At 46.3% G+C, this 17,978-nt stretch overlaps 2 protein-coding genes across 2 annotated transcripts; both read left to right on the top strand.

Moving 5' to 3' along the window:
* Positions 1 to 3,790: 3,790 nt before the first annotated feature.
* On the top strand, positions 3,791 to 5,010 carry LOC124669955 (disease resistance protein RGA5-like). Its single transcript, XM_047206487.1, has 3 exons — positions 3,791 to 3,893; positions 4,065 to 4,143; positions 4,298 to 5,010. The coding sequence occupies exons 1-3, from the start codon at positions 3,888 to 3,890 to the stop codon at positions 4,723 to 4,725; spliced, it is 513 nt and encodes a 170-aa protein (XP_047062443.1). The 5' UTR covers positions 3,791 to 3,887; the 3' UTR covers positions 4,726 to 5,010.
* Positions 5,011 to 16,754: 11,744 nt separating this feature from the next.
* Positions 16,755 to 17,708, top strand: LOC124671905 (disease resistance protein RGA5-like). Its single transcript, XM_047208225.1, has 3 exons — positions 16,755 to 16,859; positions 17,044 to 17,122; positions 17,275 to 17,708. The coding sequence occupies exons 1-3, from the start codon at positions 16,854 to 16,856 to the stop codon at positions 17,706 to 17,708; spliced, it is 519 nt and encodes a 172-aa protein (XP_047064181.1). The 5' UTR covers positions 16,755 to 16,853.
* The last annotated feature ends 270 nt before the right edge of the window (positions 17,709 to 17,978 follow it).

The raw sequence follows: 17,978 nt of genomic DNA on the forward strand, positions 1-17,978 counted from the left end.
AACTTCCCACTCGGTTACCCATTCTCACACTGATCTCATCCTAGCATGCTTAACTTCTTCCTTTTTTGTGGGTGAGCTTCTGGCAGAGAAGTTATTCTATCTTGACAATAGTACCCTCTGAATTCTATTAACCCTTGGACAATGACATCACACTTCTTTATTATTTGAATTCCAAACAACTATTTTACTAAAGAACCATGAATACATTGTTGTTTTTTAATAATAAACTTGAAACAATAAAGTAAATTATTATTTTTTTATCAAAATCTAAAATCTGAAAAAACTCATATTTCCTTTTGATTTTGGGAAATCTAAAAATTGTAATCGAACGTAGGTGGTTTGAAATCAGATGTAAAATTTTACGTAGATACATTTAAAAAGTTTTTTCATCGGAGGTCGTATGCAACCAGAAAAGTTATTTTACCGAAATATGACGTTATTTTGCATAATAAATCAAAATTCATGTTTGCTAATTTTCCTAACAACTAGACCACATAATACATGGTCATCTCAAAAGATTTTATTTTTTCAAAATTTCTAACATTTTCTTATTTTTTTGAAAACTGAAAGGGGACTCCGAGGGGGAGGGGGTGCATGGAGAAAAAGAATCTTGTGCCAACGGAGACCCCTGTGCCGACGGCCAGACCGGGGCTATGCCGGCGGCCTTTTTATGTGCCGACGGTGGCCGCCGACACAGATCCTGGCCGTCGGTACCTTGATGTTTTCCCATATTGAGGGTGGAAAATGATATACTATTTTGTAAATTGATATTTCTCTGAAGTTATCACTTTGCCAGAAGAAACGAGATGGATCGAAATTTAATATATCATTTGCGTATTTCAATGAAAGATCTTGAATCATAGGCAACCTAATTATAACAGAATTAATTAATATAAGAATTAATTAATATAAGACGAGCCCATATGAAAGAATCATACATAAATGTTGAATTGCAGAATAGTTGTTTACTTGTTTTATTGATCGTGCCGCATTGCCTATTTATATAGAGTACAAAACTTAGAGGGCAAGAAGCTTAGTAGAGATATATCAGGATTACAATCTTAGACTACCTAATATGGCCTACATGTGGTAGACTCCAACCTCCCCCCCTCCCCGGGACAGTCGGATCGGTAGTGACGCGGACGGTTCAACGACATGAGAAGCGGAAGACGTGGTGTAGACCTTGATGCCATTGCCGATGAAGTCATTGTCGTGGTCGATGGTGCCATGTGGAGAACGTAGTTAAGGTAGATGGTGTTTTGGTCGTTGTCATCGTTGAGCCCGGGAAGACGCTCGAAAGGATGAAGACATAGTTGTAGTTGTGGTACTAGTAGTAGTAGGCGACACGTCACGCCGAGCTTGCCGGGCTCAGGAGCACGCCGGGGAAGAAGGCACGCGCCGGTGTTGCAAGTACCGGATGTGCGAAGACAGGAACAATCATGAGCCGCGCGCCAGAGTCGGATGTAGTAGTAGCGAAGGTCTCCTTGAACGGTCGGTGCGTAGAAGTTGTACGCTGTTGTCAAAGTAGATGCAGTTGCTTCAAGAAGAAAAATTAGGCACGGACGTGCAAACAGAAGAATAGATTGCAACTCTAGCGGCGAGGTCGTGGTGGACAAAGATGGCGATGTAGTTGTTGAAGTAGATTCCGGGGATTAAACACGGGTTCCGTGTGCATTATCGTTGTGTCGATGAAGAACCCTATTTGTGTTGATGAAGACCATGAGTGTTGGCGACGATGTGGTTGTTCATGTAGATGGTTATCGGTGTTGATGACCAGCGGCGATGTGGTATTAGAGGCGCACAGTTGAAATGGCGAGCAGACTGGCCAGATTATTTGGTGGCTAAGGAAAAAACAGATCCAAAAAAGAAAAAAAAAAGAAATTTGCTACTACTATGAACCGATCTATACTCATCGGAATAAAAACTAGCTGCGAGATTAGAGTCCCCGCTGGAGATCATGGAGATGGATCTCCCGGGGGTTGCATGGCGAAAGTGGTGGGCTAAACCCTAGATTGAGAAACAAATATGCGCTGATACCATGTAGAATTGCAAAATAGTTGTTGTATTGATCGTGCCTCATTGGTTGTTTATATAGAGTACAAAACTTGAAGGATAAGAAATCTAGTAGAGATAGATCTAGATTACAATCTTAAACCACCTAATATGGTCTAGACGTGATATACTCTAACACTAAACATCAAGTTTTTTTCAAAGGAGTAAGGAGGCAGCATGTTATTTTAACATTGTCGAGTTAGCATGTCTTTTTGATACAGGGAACATATTAACATTATGAATATACCAATTACATCTATGCTCTGCACCAAAAATATCCTATATAGACATCAGGATACACACAACCTGAAAAATAAAAATGAAAGAAAAAAAATGAAAGCTCCCACCATAGTGATCAACTCCTTAAACCAGTATCTCACAAATCACCGTCAATAACAACACCCGCAACACAAAAGGATTCTCCGAAAGCGACGCCTTCAAGAAGGGAATAGTGCGCAAGCGTCGCCGTCACCGGATCTAAGATCTTAGGTTTCCACCCTGAAGAAAAGTCTAAGCTCTCAAAATAATACCTTCAGCAAGGTCATTGCCAGGAACAACCAATAAAGATTAGACCTTAGATTTTCACTTTGAAATTTAGGACTCGACACTCGAGGAGCGTCACTAAATTTTATCCTCTAGTCTTGCCATCCCCGCTTTGCCGTGTCTACTCTTGTCAAACACTAGGCTCACAGGTTCCAAATCCAAAGTGGATGTGAAAGTCCGCATGCCAATTCCGAACAATAACACCTGTGAAGAAAAGTATTCATCGCCTCCAAGACCGTATCCGCCATTACCCTTCCTCCAATCTCATCCTCCATGAGAACCAACCCGTGGTATGATAGTTATTAGGGCAGTGGTACCCCCAGCCTAACAGAGAGCAAACCCCAACTTTGACGATTTGGTGTCTTATAAAGGCGAAATATTTTTTTTGTGGTAGGCGAAGTTCCTTTTGATAATGAGGCGTTTGAGGTGACTACATCAGTGTTTGTGAGCGTCTCTCAAAAAAAAATCCTAGCAACCATGATCTTTTCCACTACTGTGTCCACAAATACGCCAATTCGTAAAGTTCTCCGGCAGAAGATCCAAACACGTCGATGGCCAGATCGAGTTACATATACACATCGCCTAAATTGGTCAGATGTCCCATAAAGAATGATCATGTCCCCATTCATCTCTACACGCCTGTCACCTAGCAGCACGTTGATCTCGCTCGCCCTCGTCATCTAGGCCCCATCAGTACTCCAATGGCGGCACTGCCAAATCCCAGCACTCCATCATACTTACCAGTGACTACCCCTGATCACTCTCCATGAGTATTAAAACAGTACCGGGGACAAAAAGTCGACCACTGGCCAAAATTTTCCGTTCTTTCCGTTTCTTTTCCGTGCCAGTTCACTTGTTGATGCGATCGTGCGATTGCGTGGGATGGAAAATTATCTTGTACCCAGGCCAAGTGGCCCATCGAGTTAGCAAGTCGCTGTAGCTACCTGCTCGTAACGACATTACCATCGAGCTAGTCAGTCAGGGACGCTAGGTCTCCTTAAACTATTGTCTCTGTCGCTTTCTCCGGCCCGCGGGCCCTATGCTCCAGGGGGCCGGGCCGACGACTTGGCCGGGCCAAGTCAATATGGGGAGATTATTGGCTAATCACTGCTTAATTAATGAAGGTTGGGTTCTGCATGGTGTGCCTATATAAGTCACTGCTTCGTTGCTTTCCAGAGTGTACAAGCCTCCTGCTTAAGCTAGCTAGCAAGTTGCAAAGAACTGGTTTAGCCGGTTCTTGCTTACTTCGATCTGCTTTTGGTTTGGTTGACGGAGTACTAAGGGAAGAAAATATGAGGGTAAGATCTTGGTTCCAATTGATTGGATTCCATTCTTCCTCTCTTACTCTACAGGATTTGTCATCAGTTAGTTATTTTGTGACACAAAAAAGGTGATACATATAAATAGTTCTGTGCCTTTCCTTCCATTAGTTACTAACATTTCGTGAATAAATTGAAACGCTTGTGCAGACGCAGATGCTCATCAGGATCCACGTCACCTCGGAGAAGTGCTATTCCAAAGCTATCAAGGTGGCTGCTGGAGTCACAGGTAAAATCCTTTACTCAATTATCCCCTCTACACTTGGCGTCTCAATTCACGAGAAAGGAGCATCACAAGATAGTGTTGGGTTCTTCGTTAAACCCATGTCGTTTACACACTTCATGCATGTTGAGTTTTGCTCACCTGAGCCGATATGATTCAGGGGTGCAGTCTGTAACGATCGCGGGCGAGGACAAGAACCTGCTGCTGGTGATCGGCGTCGGGATCGACTCCAACCGCCTCACCGAGAAGCTGCGCCGCAAGGTCGGCCCCGCCGAGGTGGTGGAGCTGCGTACCATCGACCACCACCAGGATGGATCAAACCATCACGGCGGCCACCACCAGCCTTACCGCTACCAGCCGAACCAGAACCTGTACAAGCACGAGGCCGCTCGCGACCTCCACTACTACACCGGGGGCTACCAGAACGCGGCCGGAGCGTACGGGCAGGACTACTACGGCTACGGCGGCGGCGGCTACCAGCAGGGGCAGTACAAGCAGCACGACTACTTCTACCCTCCAGGGAACACGCACACGGTGGTGCACCACGGCCACAACGGCTACTCCGACGACAGCTGCTCCATCATGTAGCAACAGCGACGAGGTATACCGTGTTAGTGCTATGGCGATTGCAGAATCGACTGGTGTGTGTGTCAGCACTCAGCACTCAGCAGTTACTTCCCAAATCCATGTAAATATTGTACATTAGCTCAGCAACCTCAACCTGCGTGCGTTTCATGGTTGTGTCTGTGAATATACGTCGCTCCCAAGCGTTCCAGCTATGTACGTTGTGAAATGTAAGCTAAGTTCTACTCTCTTATTAGAACAGAACGTAGTAGATTCTGTAATTATAAGATGAACAATGCTCCCTTCCTACATAGTTGTGTCTTTCTCTTAGATTTATAGTTGTATCTTTGAGTAAAGTGCATAGTATTTTTTTTTTTTTGCAGTATAAAGTGCATATTATGTACCAGGCCGAAGAGTTAGGATTACAACTCCAAACTCTCAAACCGAGAAGATCTTTTTTGATAATATAAATCCGTTTTTATTAAATTCAAAGTTCCCATAAGGCAGTAAAAGTCAAAAGAGTGACTCCATCAGAGAGTGAAATAAAGCAAATCACAGTACTAATGTAGAAAAAGAAGACAGTTTCAGCACTTGTTTCCGATGAAAATGATATCATCTCACACAATAATAATTATAGTCCTGAAGATCAATCTGCCCACGATGAGATAGCAGCAGCTCCCTCCTTTCCAGTTAAATCGACGCGAGTGGTGTCTCTTGAATGGCTAGCATCGTTGAATGGTTCACCTCGATTAGATAGGAACCAAGGGGAGCAAAAACAATAGGAGATGATATCAGCTGAGATGATGTGATTATTGGCTCTAGTGGCTTCTGCCGAACAACTTAGCCGAATCACGGTGACGATAAAATCTACTTATTACTCAGTTTCACTCCCTATTTGTCCAATCTACTGGGAATATATCTTCAATGATGTCAGCATCCTCTCCACATCTAGAGGGTGGGTGCCGAAGAGGAAAAATTGACGTATTTTCGAGAAATCTTAGCTTGGTAGGCCTTGCTCTAGTACGGTCCTAGCGTTTGACTTGTTCGGGCCTTCTTAGTGTCTTCTTACTTATATGGAGAGGGCTCCAAATGATAAAGATCGATCAGAAACTTATGTGTTCCATTAGTAGAAGGGAATTCACCTGAGCAATATTTTTCTAAATGTACTAGAAAGAGGGGATTCTTTAGTCCAATTAGATCTATGTTTGCAGAAAGAAGTATCGTACAAGAGAACTAATGGTTCGGGTGGACTCGGTGGAAGAGGGGGGAAGGATATGTTAAATGTGTTCCCTTGAGTTGATGTGAATTGTGTGGTCACGTGTCATCCTCCAATAAGGATTGAGTCGTTAACTACCGGTCACCCTACAATCTAAATTTTATGGATCACAATGAGAATTTTGTGATCCCATCACCTCCTCCGGTTTGCCTCTTGCTCACCCCCTCCCCCCAATTCTTACCCCTAATTGATACCACCCTTTTGCCACCTCTATCCCACATTGACTGGGTCGTCACATGTTTCCATTGGTACAAAAGGTTTATGGATTGTTTAGTTCGGGTTGGTACGAGTGGTTTATGTATTGTTTGGTTCGGGTTAAAAAAAATAGAAAATTTTCCTATAGAGAACTTTTTAGTTTGTAGGATTTGAAACCATGGGAAATTTTTCATATGAAATTTTCCCTTAGGTTCAACCCATGGATAATTTAATTTATTTGTATAACATCTATGGTGTGCACACAACCTTTCAGAAAAAGTTTTTTGTTTTTCCTGCAATGCAACCAAACAACATGTAACCTACATCATATGTTTTCAAATCCTATAGAATTGAACATGTCATGACATTTTATTTCTAAGTTTTTCCTATTTCCACGTTTCGGAAACCCTACAAACAAAACATGCCCTTGGAGGAATTTTTTTTGCAAGCTTATCTTTTCTACACATTCCGTATATCAGGCCTAATGTGTGTGTGTTGTCTAGCGATGTTTCAGCCTCTTAGTTACGTTGTAGCTTCATCTATGGCGCCATGTTGCTTTTGCACGGAGGAAGAGATGGTTTAAGATTAACTTTTCCAAGCATCCTAGCCCCCTCTGGGTCCCTAACGAAATGGCGTATGAAATTAATTTAAAAAATCAATCTTTCTAAATTTGACCAAGTACACACAAAAAATATAAAAATCTACCATATCTAATCTTTTTTTAAAGTAAAAGGTTCCATATTTCAAACGGGCACTAATCTCTCGGATACAATTTCCCATACTCTTAACAACCGCAATGACCCAAAGCTTCACTTCATCTTTTATCTTCGCGAGAAGGGTAGAAGGGGGCTTTTTTTTTTTGCGGAAAACACGCGTGTTGCATTCATTCCAAATTCCCCATGAAGCAAGAAGAGTGATGGAAGAAAAATCTTTGTGTTTAATCATGAAGGACCACCATTTGTAGATGGACTGCATTGCCCAAGCATTGGTATCCACGGAATTAGGTCTGAGCCAACTTTCGATAATGCCTCAGAGCCTTCTAGTGAAAGAACAATGCACGAGGAGGAGGTCATTGGATTCTGGAGAGCGCTCGCAAAGTGAACAAATGCCACAATTTGGTCACCCTCTCATGGCTACATTGTCGGCCATCTAAAGTCTATGTTGAATGGCATGCCATGCGGAGAACTTGATTTTGGGAGGGGCCTAAATTTTCCAAACCGAGGAACTAAGCAGAGAAGATGTAGCTCCATTAAATTGTGTCTTGTATGCGAACTTAGCCATGTATTGTCCGCTCTCGGTGAGGGTCCAAGAGATATCATCCACCATCTCCTCACTGAGATAGTTGTCTCGGAGAAGGGTTCAATAGAAGGGACCATGCATATCTAATCAATACCAATAGATTCACCATTAGATATATTTTTTATATGGCTTGTCGAAGTTCTAGTTGACTACTCAGATTTTCTTCACTCTCAGTCACCCGAGAAAAGTGCAATCCCAGTTCAGAAAAAAGTACAACTCGCATCCAATTGCACTTTTCTGATAAGTGAGACTTAAGAAAAACCTAGTTGCCTGAGATTTAAGAAAAGAATCATATAATGTGTTTATTTAATATTTTAGTTGACCATATGTCATTGAATGTTTAAACTAAGTTTATACGCCATGTATTTGGTGTGGAGGGGTGACAATGTCATTCTCAGTTGCTTTTAACATTGCTCCGCTGCGAGATATGTCTCACATTTTGTGGCCAATTGAACAACACAAGATGGCAACTGCTTCATTGGGATAAACATGCTTACTATGCTCATATGTATATAGTAGAACCGACCTGCGATTATAGAAGTGATCGCATCTCCAGGCGTCTCCCCGACGAGGTCCCCACGACGCTTTTTTTTCATCCGGATGGACGAAAATGGTCCAGTCGCACCCTGGCTCCTCGTTTTCCCCCGGATTAGGCCTTTCATCCTTTCGGAGAGCCCAGGCCATCCCCGGGTTCCCGAGGCCCGATCGGGGACTCTGGACGAAACAAAAGCGCGCGAAACGTCGAGCGGGCCTGCGTTGTCGGCGACAGAAGTGGTAGTTCCCTCCATTAATTTGGTTTTCCCTCCAAAATGTGCCGCATAGAACCATTTTCCCCGCCGAATTTCGGAGGAGCTACCTCCATTCCCCCCCCCCCCCCCCCCCACACACACACAGTTGCAGCTCCTTCTCTTCCCTTCCACCACCATGCCGCCAAAGAAGCTCGCTGCCGATTGCGCGCCGAAGGGGAGGAAGCCGCAGGCGCCAAAACAGAGGCCGACGGGCATGTCAAACGTGGAGTGGGCGGCGGATGTGGAGCGGCGGCGGAACGGAACTCGCGGCAGGGCGGTGAGGGAGAAGAAGTGCAACGTGAAGAGGGTGGTGGCAGCGGCGGAGGAACAGTTGAGGCTGATCTCCATCAACTTCGGCCAGCCGCGCGTCGGCCAATTCCTCGGGCCATGGCCGACCCAAGGTATGATCGGCTCTCCTTCCTTCTCGCCGGCCACGGCCATGTTCCACGACACCTACGCATGAACGGATTTACGCCGTCACCGCCGGCGTACGATGGTGCGATGTACGAGGGCATCTCGCCTGCCCTGCGACGTGGGCCGCTCTCCTTCTCCAACCCCGGGATACCGCCGCCGAATGAGCCTGTGATGCATGAGATGATCATGTCGGGCTCCGTGGCCGCCGCGTCGAGCCCGAGTTTCTTCACACAAGAGGAGGCAAGGGCGACGGAAGCCGTCGCGTCGCGGGCGGCGTCAACCTCGACCACGATCAACACGATGAGAACGACGGTACCCAAGACATCGACGAAGAAGACGAGCAGACCTACGTCGACCAGGACGTCGACGTAGAGGAAGCGCCTGAACCCACGCATGCACCTTCTAAGGGGAAGAAGAAAAGGAAGAAGAACTCGCCGCCGACCGAGCCGCGGATCAAATGGACGGGCAAAAAAGAGGAGTGCTTCGCCGAAGCTTGGAAGACCGTGTCTATGAACGGCATGACCGGCGCCAATCCGAACTACGACACGTACTGGCAGCGGGTCAAGGTGGCGTTCGACGAGCGCAAACTCGTCGATTCATACTTCAACAAGATGGTGATGGAAAGCGGCGACAAAGCAATGGGCACCCATTGGAGGATCATTCAGGCGGCGTGCAACAAGTGGCACGGCATACAGGAGGAGATCGACAAACATGTTGTGAGCGGCGAGGACTTTGAAGCAAAGGTATGCTGACTCGCTGTGGGTCCTCCGTCGAATGTACATCACCGTGGCTCACGGAAATCTTGAATCGCCGGCTTATTTTTGCAGATTCGGCGGGAGCTCGACATATACGCGGACGACAATGACGACCAGATGTTCAAGTACCTCAACGTGTTCGCCCGCATCGTGGAGTGCGTCAAGTGGAAGGAGATGCACAAGAATCTCGCCAATAACAAAGGCGAGCAGTACAACCCCGACGATCCAGCACCTACCGCGTCGGCGGGCCTCCCCGAGCTCGGCCAGAAAAATCTGAAAGAGCAGAAGAAGGCCGGCCATCCAGCCGATAGGTTGCAAGTTCCCTTCGACAAGTGTTGGGCCAACGCGAGGGCGCACGCCGCCGGGAGGGACGATAAGCACGACGTGCGGTGGAAGGCGATGCTCGCCAACCAGGGCGTCCGGATTGCCTTGCTCAAGGAAACCTCCGCGGCGAAGAAGAGGAACACCGACCTGGCGTTCCTGATCGGCGGCAACGACGCCAACATGGACGAGGAGACGAGGGCTTGGTACGACGCCCATCGCCAAGAAATCCTCCAGCCACCGTTGGCTCCTTCGTCCTCGCTTCGACGTCAACTCCAGCCGCTGCGACAACTGCAGACGCCGATGCTTCGCCGCCCAATGCCGCGCCAGACGCCGATGCTTCTCCGCCCGATGCCGCGCCAGACACCGATGCTTAGGACGGACCGCCGATGAGCCTGTAATCGTCTAGTTTCGATCGCCGGAATGTGGCTGATCCGATCACCGGACTTTGGCGATTCTTTTGTGTAGCGGGAAGACGATATTTTAAATCTATCGTTGTTGATGGGCGAATGCCGACGTGCGACTAGGAAAATATTGCCCCCTACGTTCTTTTTACATCCAATTCGGCGTTTGTTATATCCAGATTTTCGCCCGGGGGCTCGAACGGCTGAAGATGCTCTAATATACTACTAGCAGTACCAACATTGTCTTTGGTTCTAGTAACAACGATGACATGCACACAAAAAAAACGATGACATGCACATGACAAAGCAATGCTTGCGCAAGCTTGAGACGTCGAGCTTTGGCCAAACCAGTCCCATCTAGTACGGTCTACCCCTCAACTGCTACAGTTCACGCGTACGACATAGTCACGACTGCAGCTTTTGGGTTTAACGGCACGCTACGGATCTTGGTTCCTGGATTCCACACCGGATCCTCGACGAATTTTGAATCAAACGGTGATTGCTTTGTTTTTGGTGTGCTGTTTACGTCCTCAGAACAGTCGTTTACACCTCGTCCCTTCATTTTCCTCCACGTACGTTTCATGTTCCGGACCTAAAATACCAGATGATGTTTCCACTTCGAGTGGTTTTGGGATATCGTAGTGTTCTTGAATTGGGCGAAGTACGTCTGATCTGCGATGTGGGGTCGCGTCACCATCTGAAGTTATGAGCGAAAACGTCGTTTTAGCTGAAATCGTCACATAATTCTCGCCGCCAGTCTTCCCGTAGTAGCAAGTTGTCGACAAGCAAAGAAAAAGAAGAGAAAATTTCCATCTCAAAGATAGGATATATGCATATATATGACTGGCCGTGACATTCTGACCTAAAGCTCAATAAGAGTGATATGATACTTATACCTTCTTTTGTGGAAGCTTACCTCCAAATAACTTTGAGGTTAACCGTGTTTGACCTGGAGCGATGAGGGTGGGTGGCCGACCGAGAAGTTTGTCCCGGATGCACATGAGAGTGGAGACAAAGTGCGCAAATAAGACATGTGTTTGTTTGTGCGGCTAGTCTAGAGATCCTAGAGAGCTGTCAGGAGTGACATGCCCGGCTTGGGGGTGGCCGGGATGATACATTTGGTATTAGAGCCAACCTCCACGGTAACACGGGCGTGTGCGGATCAGTGGCTCGTACATGTGGCTTGTCGTGGCACATGTGTCGGCACTGCACGCATGGATGTGTACCAAGAGGGGATGTTCCTGGCTTGGGACTGATTAACAAGAGCGTCGATCTTCTAAGGGGCGTCAATCTTTTCTTTAATATCATATTCAAAGAACACCGTAGTTATAGCATAAAGGATAAACTTAATAATAAGCATGAAGTTATAGATAATAAATAACTCTTATTATTGTTGCCACTAGGGCATAACTCCTTAACTCCATGGCCTCGTCCACCCCCCCCCCCCCCAAGAAGGCCTAGTACACATAACATCGGGTTGGGCGTAGGCATGCTAGGTCTATGGATGAAATTACGGTAGCTGGATAGAAGGACATATCGGGATGGAGGGAGAAATAGGCAGCGCCACATTTCGCCGAGCAGGTTGTGGGGGACTGGGAGGGCGTCCTGCGGCAAGCGTTTCGTGGGATTTCTTTTCATGATTCCTGGAGACCCGCTCGCTAGGATGTTGAGGTTGATGTTTGGATTGGACGGCACATGCGAAAAATACTCGCCAATCTTCGGTGACTTGTTCTTGGCCAACATGGACGTCACCTGTGTGTGGCCTGGAGGGCACGGGGGGTTATACGCTGAGGAGCCACAGCTCGTAGCTAGGTCGTTGGCCATCACCTAACCCTTGGCAAGAAGCGTTGCTTGCACGACCATAGCCTCGGCGTTAGTGCGGGGCTGAACTTGGACAGCGTAAGCCAATACTTAACCTTTTTGGATCACGACGGAGGAGAGGGTAAGCTTGCTCTTCATGTTGTCCCTACAGTAGCTCGCTTCCTCGACTCTGCCGTCCTCTCCTCCGTCGTGAGTTCCTTCTTTGCCTTCACTAAACCAGGAGCGGCGGCCTTTTTTGGCGACTGCGGCCACGAATGGTGGCACCGGCGACAATCTCATTATCTATGGCCATGGCCGTTGGATCTGTGGCCTCGGCAACGGGCGTGGCATCCGATATGGTATCGGGCAAGATGGTGGAGCTAGGTCACGAGTTCGGATGGCAGCGGGAAGATTGTGGAGATGGAGAAGTGTTGCTAGGTAGCGGGCCGGGGCAGACAAGTACCCGCGTCTCGCAGACGTGCGGCATGGGTTTGCTCCAAAACAGACTTACGGTCCATTTGCAGTTAGCCGTTGGGCCACTTCTTTAGGCCGCACGGATACATCTATCTGTTTACGGTGTCCCTTAAAAATGGCCTTACTTTAACATTATCGACTATTGAAATATTGGGTTCATATGAGTGGACCATATTAGATTTTAGATTTTCTTATAAATCTCAAATCTCACGTATGTGTGGCAGCTCATATGAGTTTGATTCCAAGTTGGTGGCAGCTCACAAGGGAGTGGCAAGAGGTGGGAAGTTTAGTCCCAAATGAAAAGTTAGCAGGAAGTTAGACCACGTTATAAGGTAGGTTGTTCCACCACTAGTAAGTAAGTGAGAAGAGAAGTGGTACATGCGCGCTCCTCCTCCTCGCTCGCTCGTCTCGTCACGACACGTCGTGTCGAGCCGCGCCGCACTCGTGTTGAGTAGATTGAGCCGAGACTTTCCTTTCTTTTTGCAGTTCAGGAAAATGAATAGAGTCCTAGATGGACGCGTCGTAGTTAGTCGGTTCGGGTCGCTCCCGAATCGTGGGCTATCTGTAACCGACTCGAAACGTGCGACGTGGAAGTGACCCACGTTACCTAGTGTTTCATGAGTCTATATAATCTCTTGCCCGGCTACCGCAGTAACACATCTGATACATGAGTTAGGGTTTTGTCACCTCTTTCTGCTTGCGCCGCCATCGTAGCCTACTCCATCCTGCCCACCGGCGTGCACCGGCAAATGGGAGAGCAGGTCTCCAGAACCACTCGCCTTTACAATCATGTACAGGACAGGGCGAAATAAGTTTTTGGGAAGCACTATCGCGACTACTCAACCTCTTCATCCCGGGTCGTCTTCCGTCCAAGTCGGTGGTGCTGCCTACCGTCGTGTTCAACGCCGTCTACTTAGACCCGTCGTCAACAACATTACTGCCTCAACGACGACTGCTACACCTCCACCACCACCTCCACTAGAGCGGTACGTGCGACATATCTCGATCTGTTTAGCGATCGATGGTGTACCATTTATCCTGCTACTATTCATGTTGATTAATGCATCTAATATGTTCTACTTTCATATGTTAGTAGTTGATGTTGTCATGCTTAATATTCTCGAATTAATCATGAAAATTGTGCCTAATTATCCAACTTCAAATGTTGAATTAGAAAAAAGAAAAAAAATGAGACCAGCCATGAGTCCTGGCTCTTTATAGAAGAAAACTCCGCAAGTACCCGTCAATCCTAAGGATTCGAACCCAGGCAGGCAGCTGTGCTAACCAACAGGTCTACGCCATGTTCTCGACTGTCGAATTAGCATAGACATCTCGCCTAAATTCGTCACATACCCCATAAAGATCCACATTCATCTCTACAAGCCTGTCACCTAGCAGCACGTCGATCTCTAGCTCTCCATCTCGCCCTCATCATCCAGGCCCCATGAGTTCTCCAATGCTTGGTACAATGTCGTTTGCGTGGTCTCGCTTGTGGTAAAATGGATTCCTTGAAGAAGAAACAATAGAAGATTAAGATGAAATGATCGGCTATGTTATTTCTTATGAATTTGTACTTTCACAGCCATCTTTTATTGGCTTTAAACTTGTACTAGACCATATTTATTAGTAGAACTTTGCAAAAAAAAATATTAGTAAATTTTTGTGTTTTTCCTATTCGCGTGAACCAAACAATCTGGTGACTGCCCAACCTAAGTTGCTACCGCCAGTACCACTGGTAATCCGTCCAGGAAATGTATGAACCGATGCATGCAGATTAATCTTCTAAGTAGTTGGCTTGAATGCTCTTAGGATTAGGTACAACCCGCTACCTGATTAGATGGCCTAATTTTGATCAAAGAAAAAAATGATTGGTTGATCTATTCCAAAGGCATTTGTCTTAGCACGGCTCGGCTCATTTAACTCGTGCTGACGAGCGGAGGATCATACTTATGCAACAGTGAGAAGAGTGTCCCTTGTGTGGATGGGCTATAGCCTATAAGTAGCTGGTTTTCTATTTAAAAATGAAAATATAGTTTGAAGTTTCAAAAATATCTGAAAATAAATCTAGATGTAACTAGGGATATATATACTACAAGTGTGTAAAATTTAATGAGAAGTACATTATACTCTGGTCTACACAGAAATGACGAAACTATAGATCTAAGGATAGTGAACAATACACATTTTCAAAATCCCTAAAATTGTCAGTTTATACTTTTGTGTAGTCCAGAGTATGAAAAAAATTGTATTGAAACTTTACACGCTTGCAGGATACGTACTTACCTGCAACAAAATTTGTTTTAAAAATATTTGAAACCATGAAATGCCATTTTTATATTTATTGTTTTAGAACGAGTTATGTATAGCCCGAGTTCCAAATTGAGTTTCTATGGTCCATCTCCCACCAAACTAACAAACTATGAGTAAACTTTTGTCTCGCCCCTTGCTATGCATGAATGAGCAATATGAGCTTTCTGATTTGTACTAAATAGTATTTAATTAAATATATATGGGCTAACCTAAAATACAGTAATTGGTCAAGTACATAGCCATTTCACATTAATTAAATCTGGTTGCTCGACTATATTGTAAAACTGAATTAAAATTTGCATGTTCTTCTTAGAAAAATGTAAGTCAAATGTGTCATAGATTACATGGTGGTGGGGGGGGGGGGGGCAATAGCCCGTCTTCCACGCCCTAAGTGTATTTCTTTGTCTTCGTCGTACCAAAAGTTTAAATTGTCCTCTGCCACTCGTGCGTGCATGGCTCCGCATCAGCTAGATCTCATGAACAACCCGGTGAAGGCGAGTATTGCAACTTCTCTGGAGCATCTTTCCATCGCAGCGCTGCAGCGAGCAGCCGCGAGGCGGTCGCTTGCTGCAGCATCCGCTGAACATTGGCATGCTTGATCGCATCGGTGGACTTCTCCATCTCCACTCACTGGCATTGGCGGAGGACCCCATAGGACTAGGCCCGGTGATCGCCCGACCTAAGTTGCTACCGCTAGCCATAAGCTTTGGATGGAGGTAGTACATGCATACCTAGACAAAACTGAACTAATTAGTTTTGAGGTCTATGCATAGCTAGTGTTTATGGTGCAAAAGGCTAAGAGCATCCACTATGTTGTCCATAAGACATATGCACTATATGCATAAGTCTGTCTCATACAGTAATCCAATATCACCGCAGAGAGATCCAGTGACTTCACTAAGATAAGTCACCATGCGACTTCACATACATGAGCCATTTGATCAAGATCCAACACACAAGTTTGAACCAAATTTTTGAACTTAAAACTAAATCAAATTTTCAAATGGACTGGAGCTTTCCTAGAATCTCAAGGGAAGGTATATGTTTTACTGTAATGTTTTCAATTTTTTCTAAGCAACTTAAATTTTGACTTCAAATTTTGGATCAACCGTGAGCGTTGGATCTTGATCTGATGGCTCATGTAGGTAAATACGCATGGTAACTTCTCTTAGGTAAAGTCACTGGATGGTCTGTTTTTGCTATTCATATGCCGACTGAGCCTTTACTCAAAATGTGGATCAAAACTAAGGCTGATGAGGCTGCTGCCAATATGTTTTTTTTTTGACCCACTATGTTTTTTTATGCCACCCCATCTTCTAAATACCTCTAGTCAACATCCACAAAAAAAAAATTAATTTTTTTTTCACTTACAAATTTGAATTTTGTGAAGTGGTATCATGTTATCACTTGATATTTTCCCCTAGCAGCACGTCGAGCTCAGCCGACCCGGCCCCTCCGCTAGCTGCCTAGCTCTCAAGCTCGACCTCGTCATCCAAGGCTCCAGGCCCCATCAGTTCTCCAATGGCGGCACGGCCAAATCCCAGCACTCCATCACACTTACCAGTCACTACTCCGGATGGTTCTCCACGAGTAGTAAAACATTACCGGGTACAAAAAGTCGCCAGCTGGTGCCAAAATTTTCCGTTCTTTCCGTTTCTTTTCAGTGCCAGTTCACGCGTTGATGTGATCATACGAGCAAAGTGGCATGCAATTACCAAGGCCTAGTGGCCGATGGAGTTAGCAAGTCGCTGTACGTACCTGCTTGTAACGGCATATTACCATCGACCTAGATGGCTAGATCTAGTCAGTCAGGGACGCGAGGTCTCCTTAATCTACTGTTCGTGTCGCTCTCTTCGGCCCGCAGGCCTATGCTTCGGGCCGGGCCGGCGGCTTGGCCCGGCGAAGTCAATATGGGGTGATTATTCACTAATTAATCGCCGTTTAATTAAGCTCGGTTTGTCCCATGGTGTGCCTATATAAGTCACTGCTTCGTTGCTTTACAGAAGTGTACAAGCCTCCTAGCTAGCAAGTTGCAAATTAAGGAGTGGTATAGCCGGTTCTTGCTTACTTCAATCTGCTTTTGCTTGGGTTGCCGGGAGTACCGAGGGAAGAAAATATGAAGGTAAGATCCTGGTTCCAACTTCCGCGCAAAGAAAAAATTGATAGGATTCCATTCTTGCTCTCTTACTCTACAGGATTTGCGATCAATTAGTTATTTTGTGACACAAAATGGGTGATATATATAGTTTTGTGCATCCTTCCATTAGTCACTAATATTTCGTGCATGATTTGAAACGCTTGTGCAGACGCAGATGGTCATCAGGATCCACGTCAACTCCGACAAGGCCTATTCCAAAGCTATCAAGGTGGCTGCTGGGGTCACCGGTAAGGATGCAGCTAGTTCTCGGTTGATCCAGAGAACTAATTTAATTTTCGGCCACTCAATTTATGCTGGTCGGCTAGTTAGCCTCTGCTTGAACCAGTAGCTGAACTGCATGTTGACTAACTTGCGGCCGGCATGAACCGATATGATTCAGGGGTGCAGTCTGTAACGATCGCGGGAGAGGATAAGAACCTGCTGCTGGTGATCGGCGTCGGGATCGACTCCAACCGCATCACCGAGAAGCTGCGCCGCAAGGTCGGCCCCGCCGAGGTGGTGGAGCTACGCACCGTCGACCACCACGACGGATCAAACCACCACGGCAACCACCACCAGCCTTACCGCCACCACCCGAACCAGAGCCTGTACAAGCACGAGGCTGCGCGCGACCTCCATTACTACACCGGGGGCTACCAGAACGCGGCCGGGGCGTACGGGCAGGACTACTACGGCTACGGCGGTGGCTACCAGCAGGGCCAGCAGTACAAGCAGCACGACTACTATGCCTATGCGCCGACTCCGGGGAACACCCACACGGTGGTGCACCACGGCCACAACGGCTACTCCGATGACAGCTGCTCCATCATGTAGCAACAGCGACGTACAAGGTATATATACCGTGTGGTGACGACTGGAGAATCGATTGCTGGTGTGTGCGCCAGCACTCAGCAGTACGTTCCAAATCCATGTAAATACTGTACAGCAGCTCAGCACGAAAATCATAGTCTACATATACGTGGGCGTCCCGGGCTTATCTTGGACGCCCAACGTACTTTGAGATTCGTGCACGTTTTTACATAAAACACCACAGCAGTAAACTCATCTATCATTTGCAGGCCCCTCCTATTTGCAAAAGAAACC

Source organism: Lolium rigidum, chromosome 7 (assembly GCF_022539505.1).
Source record: "Lolium rigidum isolate FL_2022 chromosome 7, APGP_CSIRO_Lrig_0.1, whole genome shotgun sequence".
In the NCBI taxonomy this organism is placed as follows: domain Eukaryota; kingdom Viridiplantae; phylum Streptophyta; class Magnoliopsida; order Poales; family Poaceae; genus Lolium; species Lolium rigidum.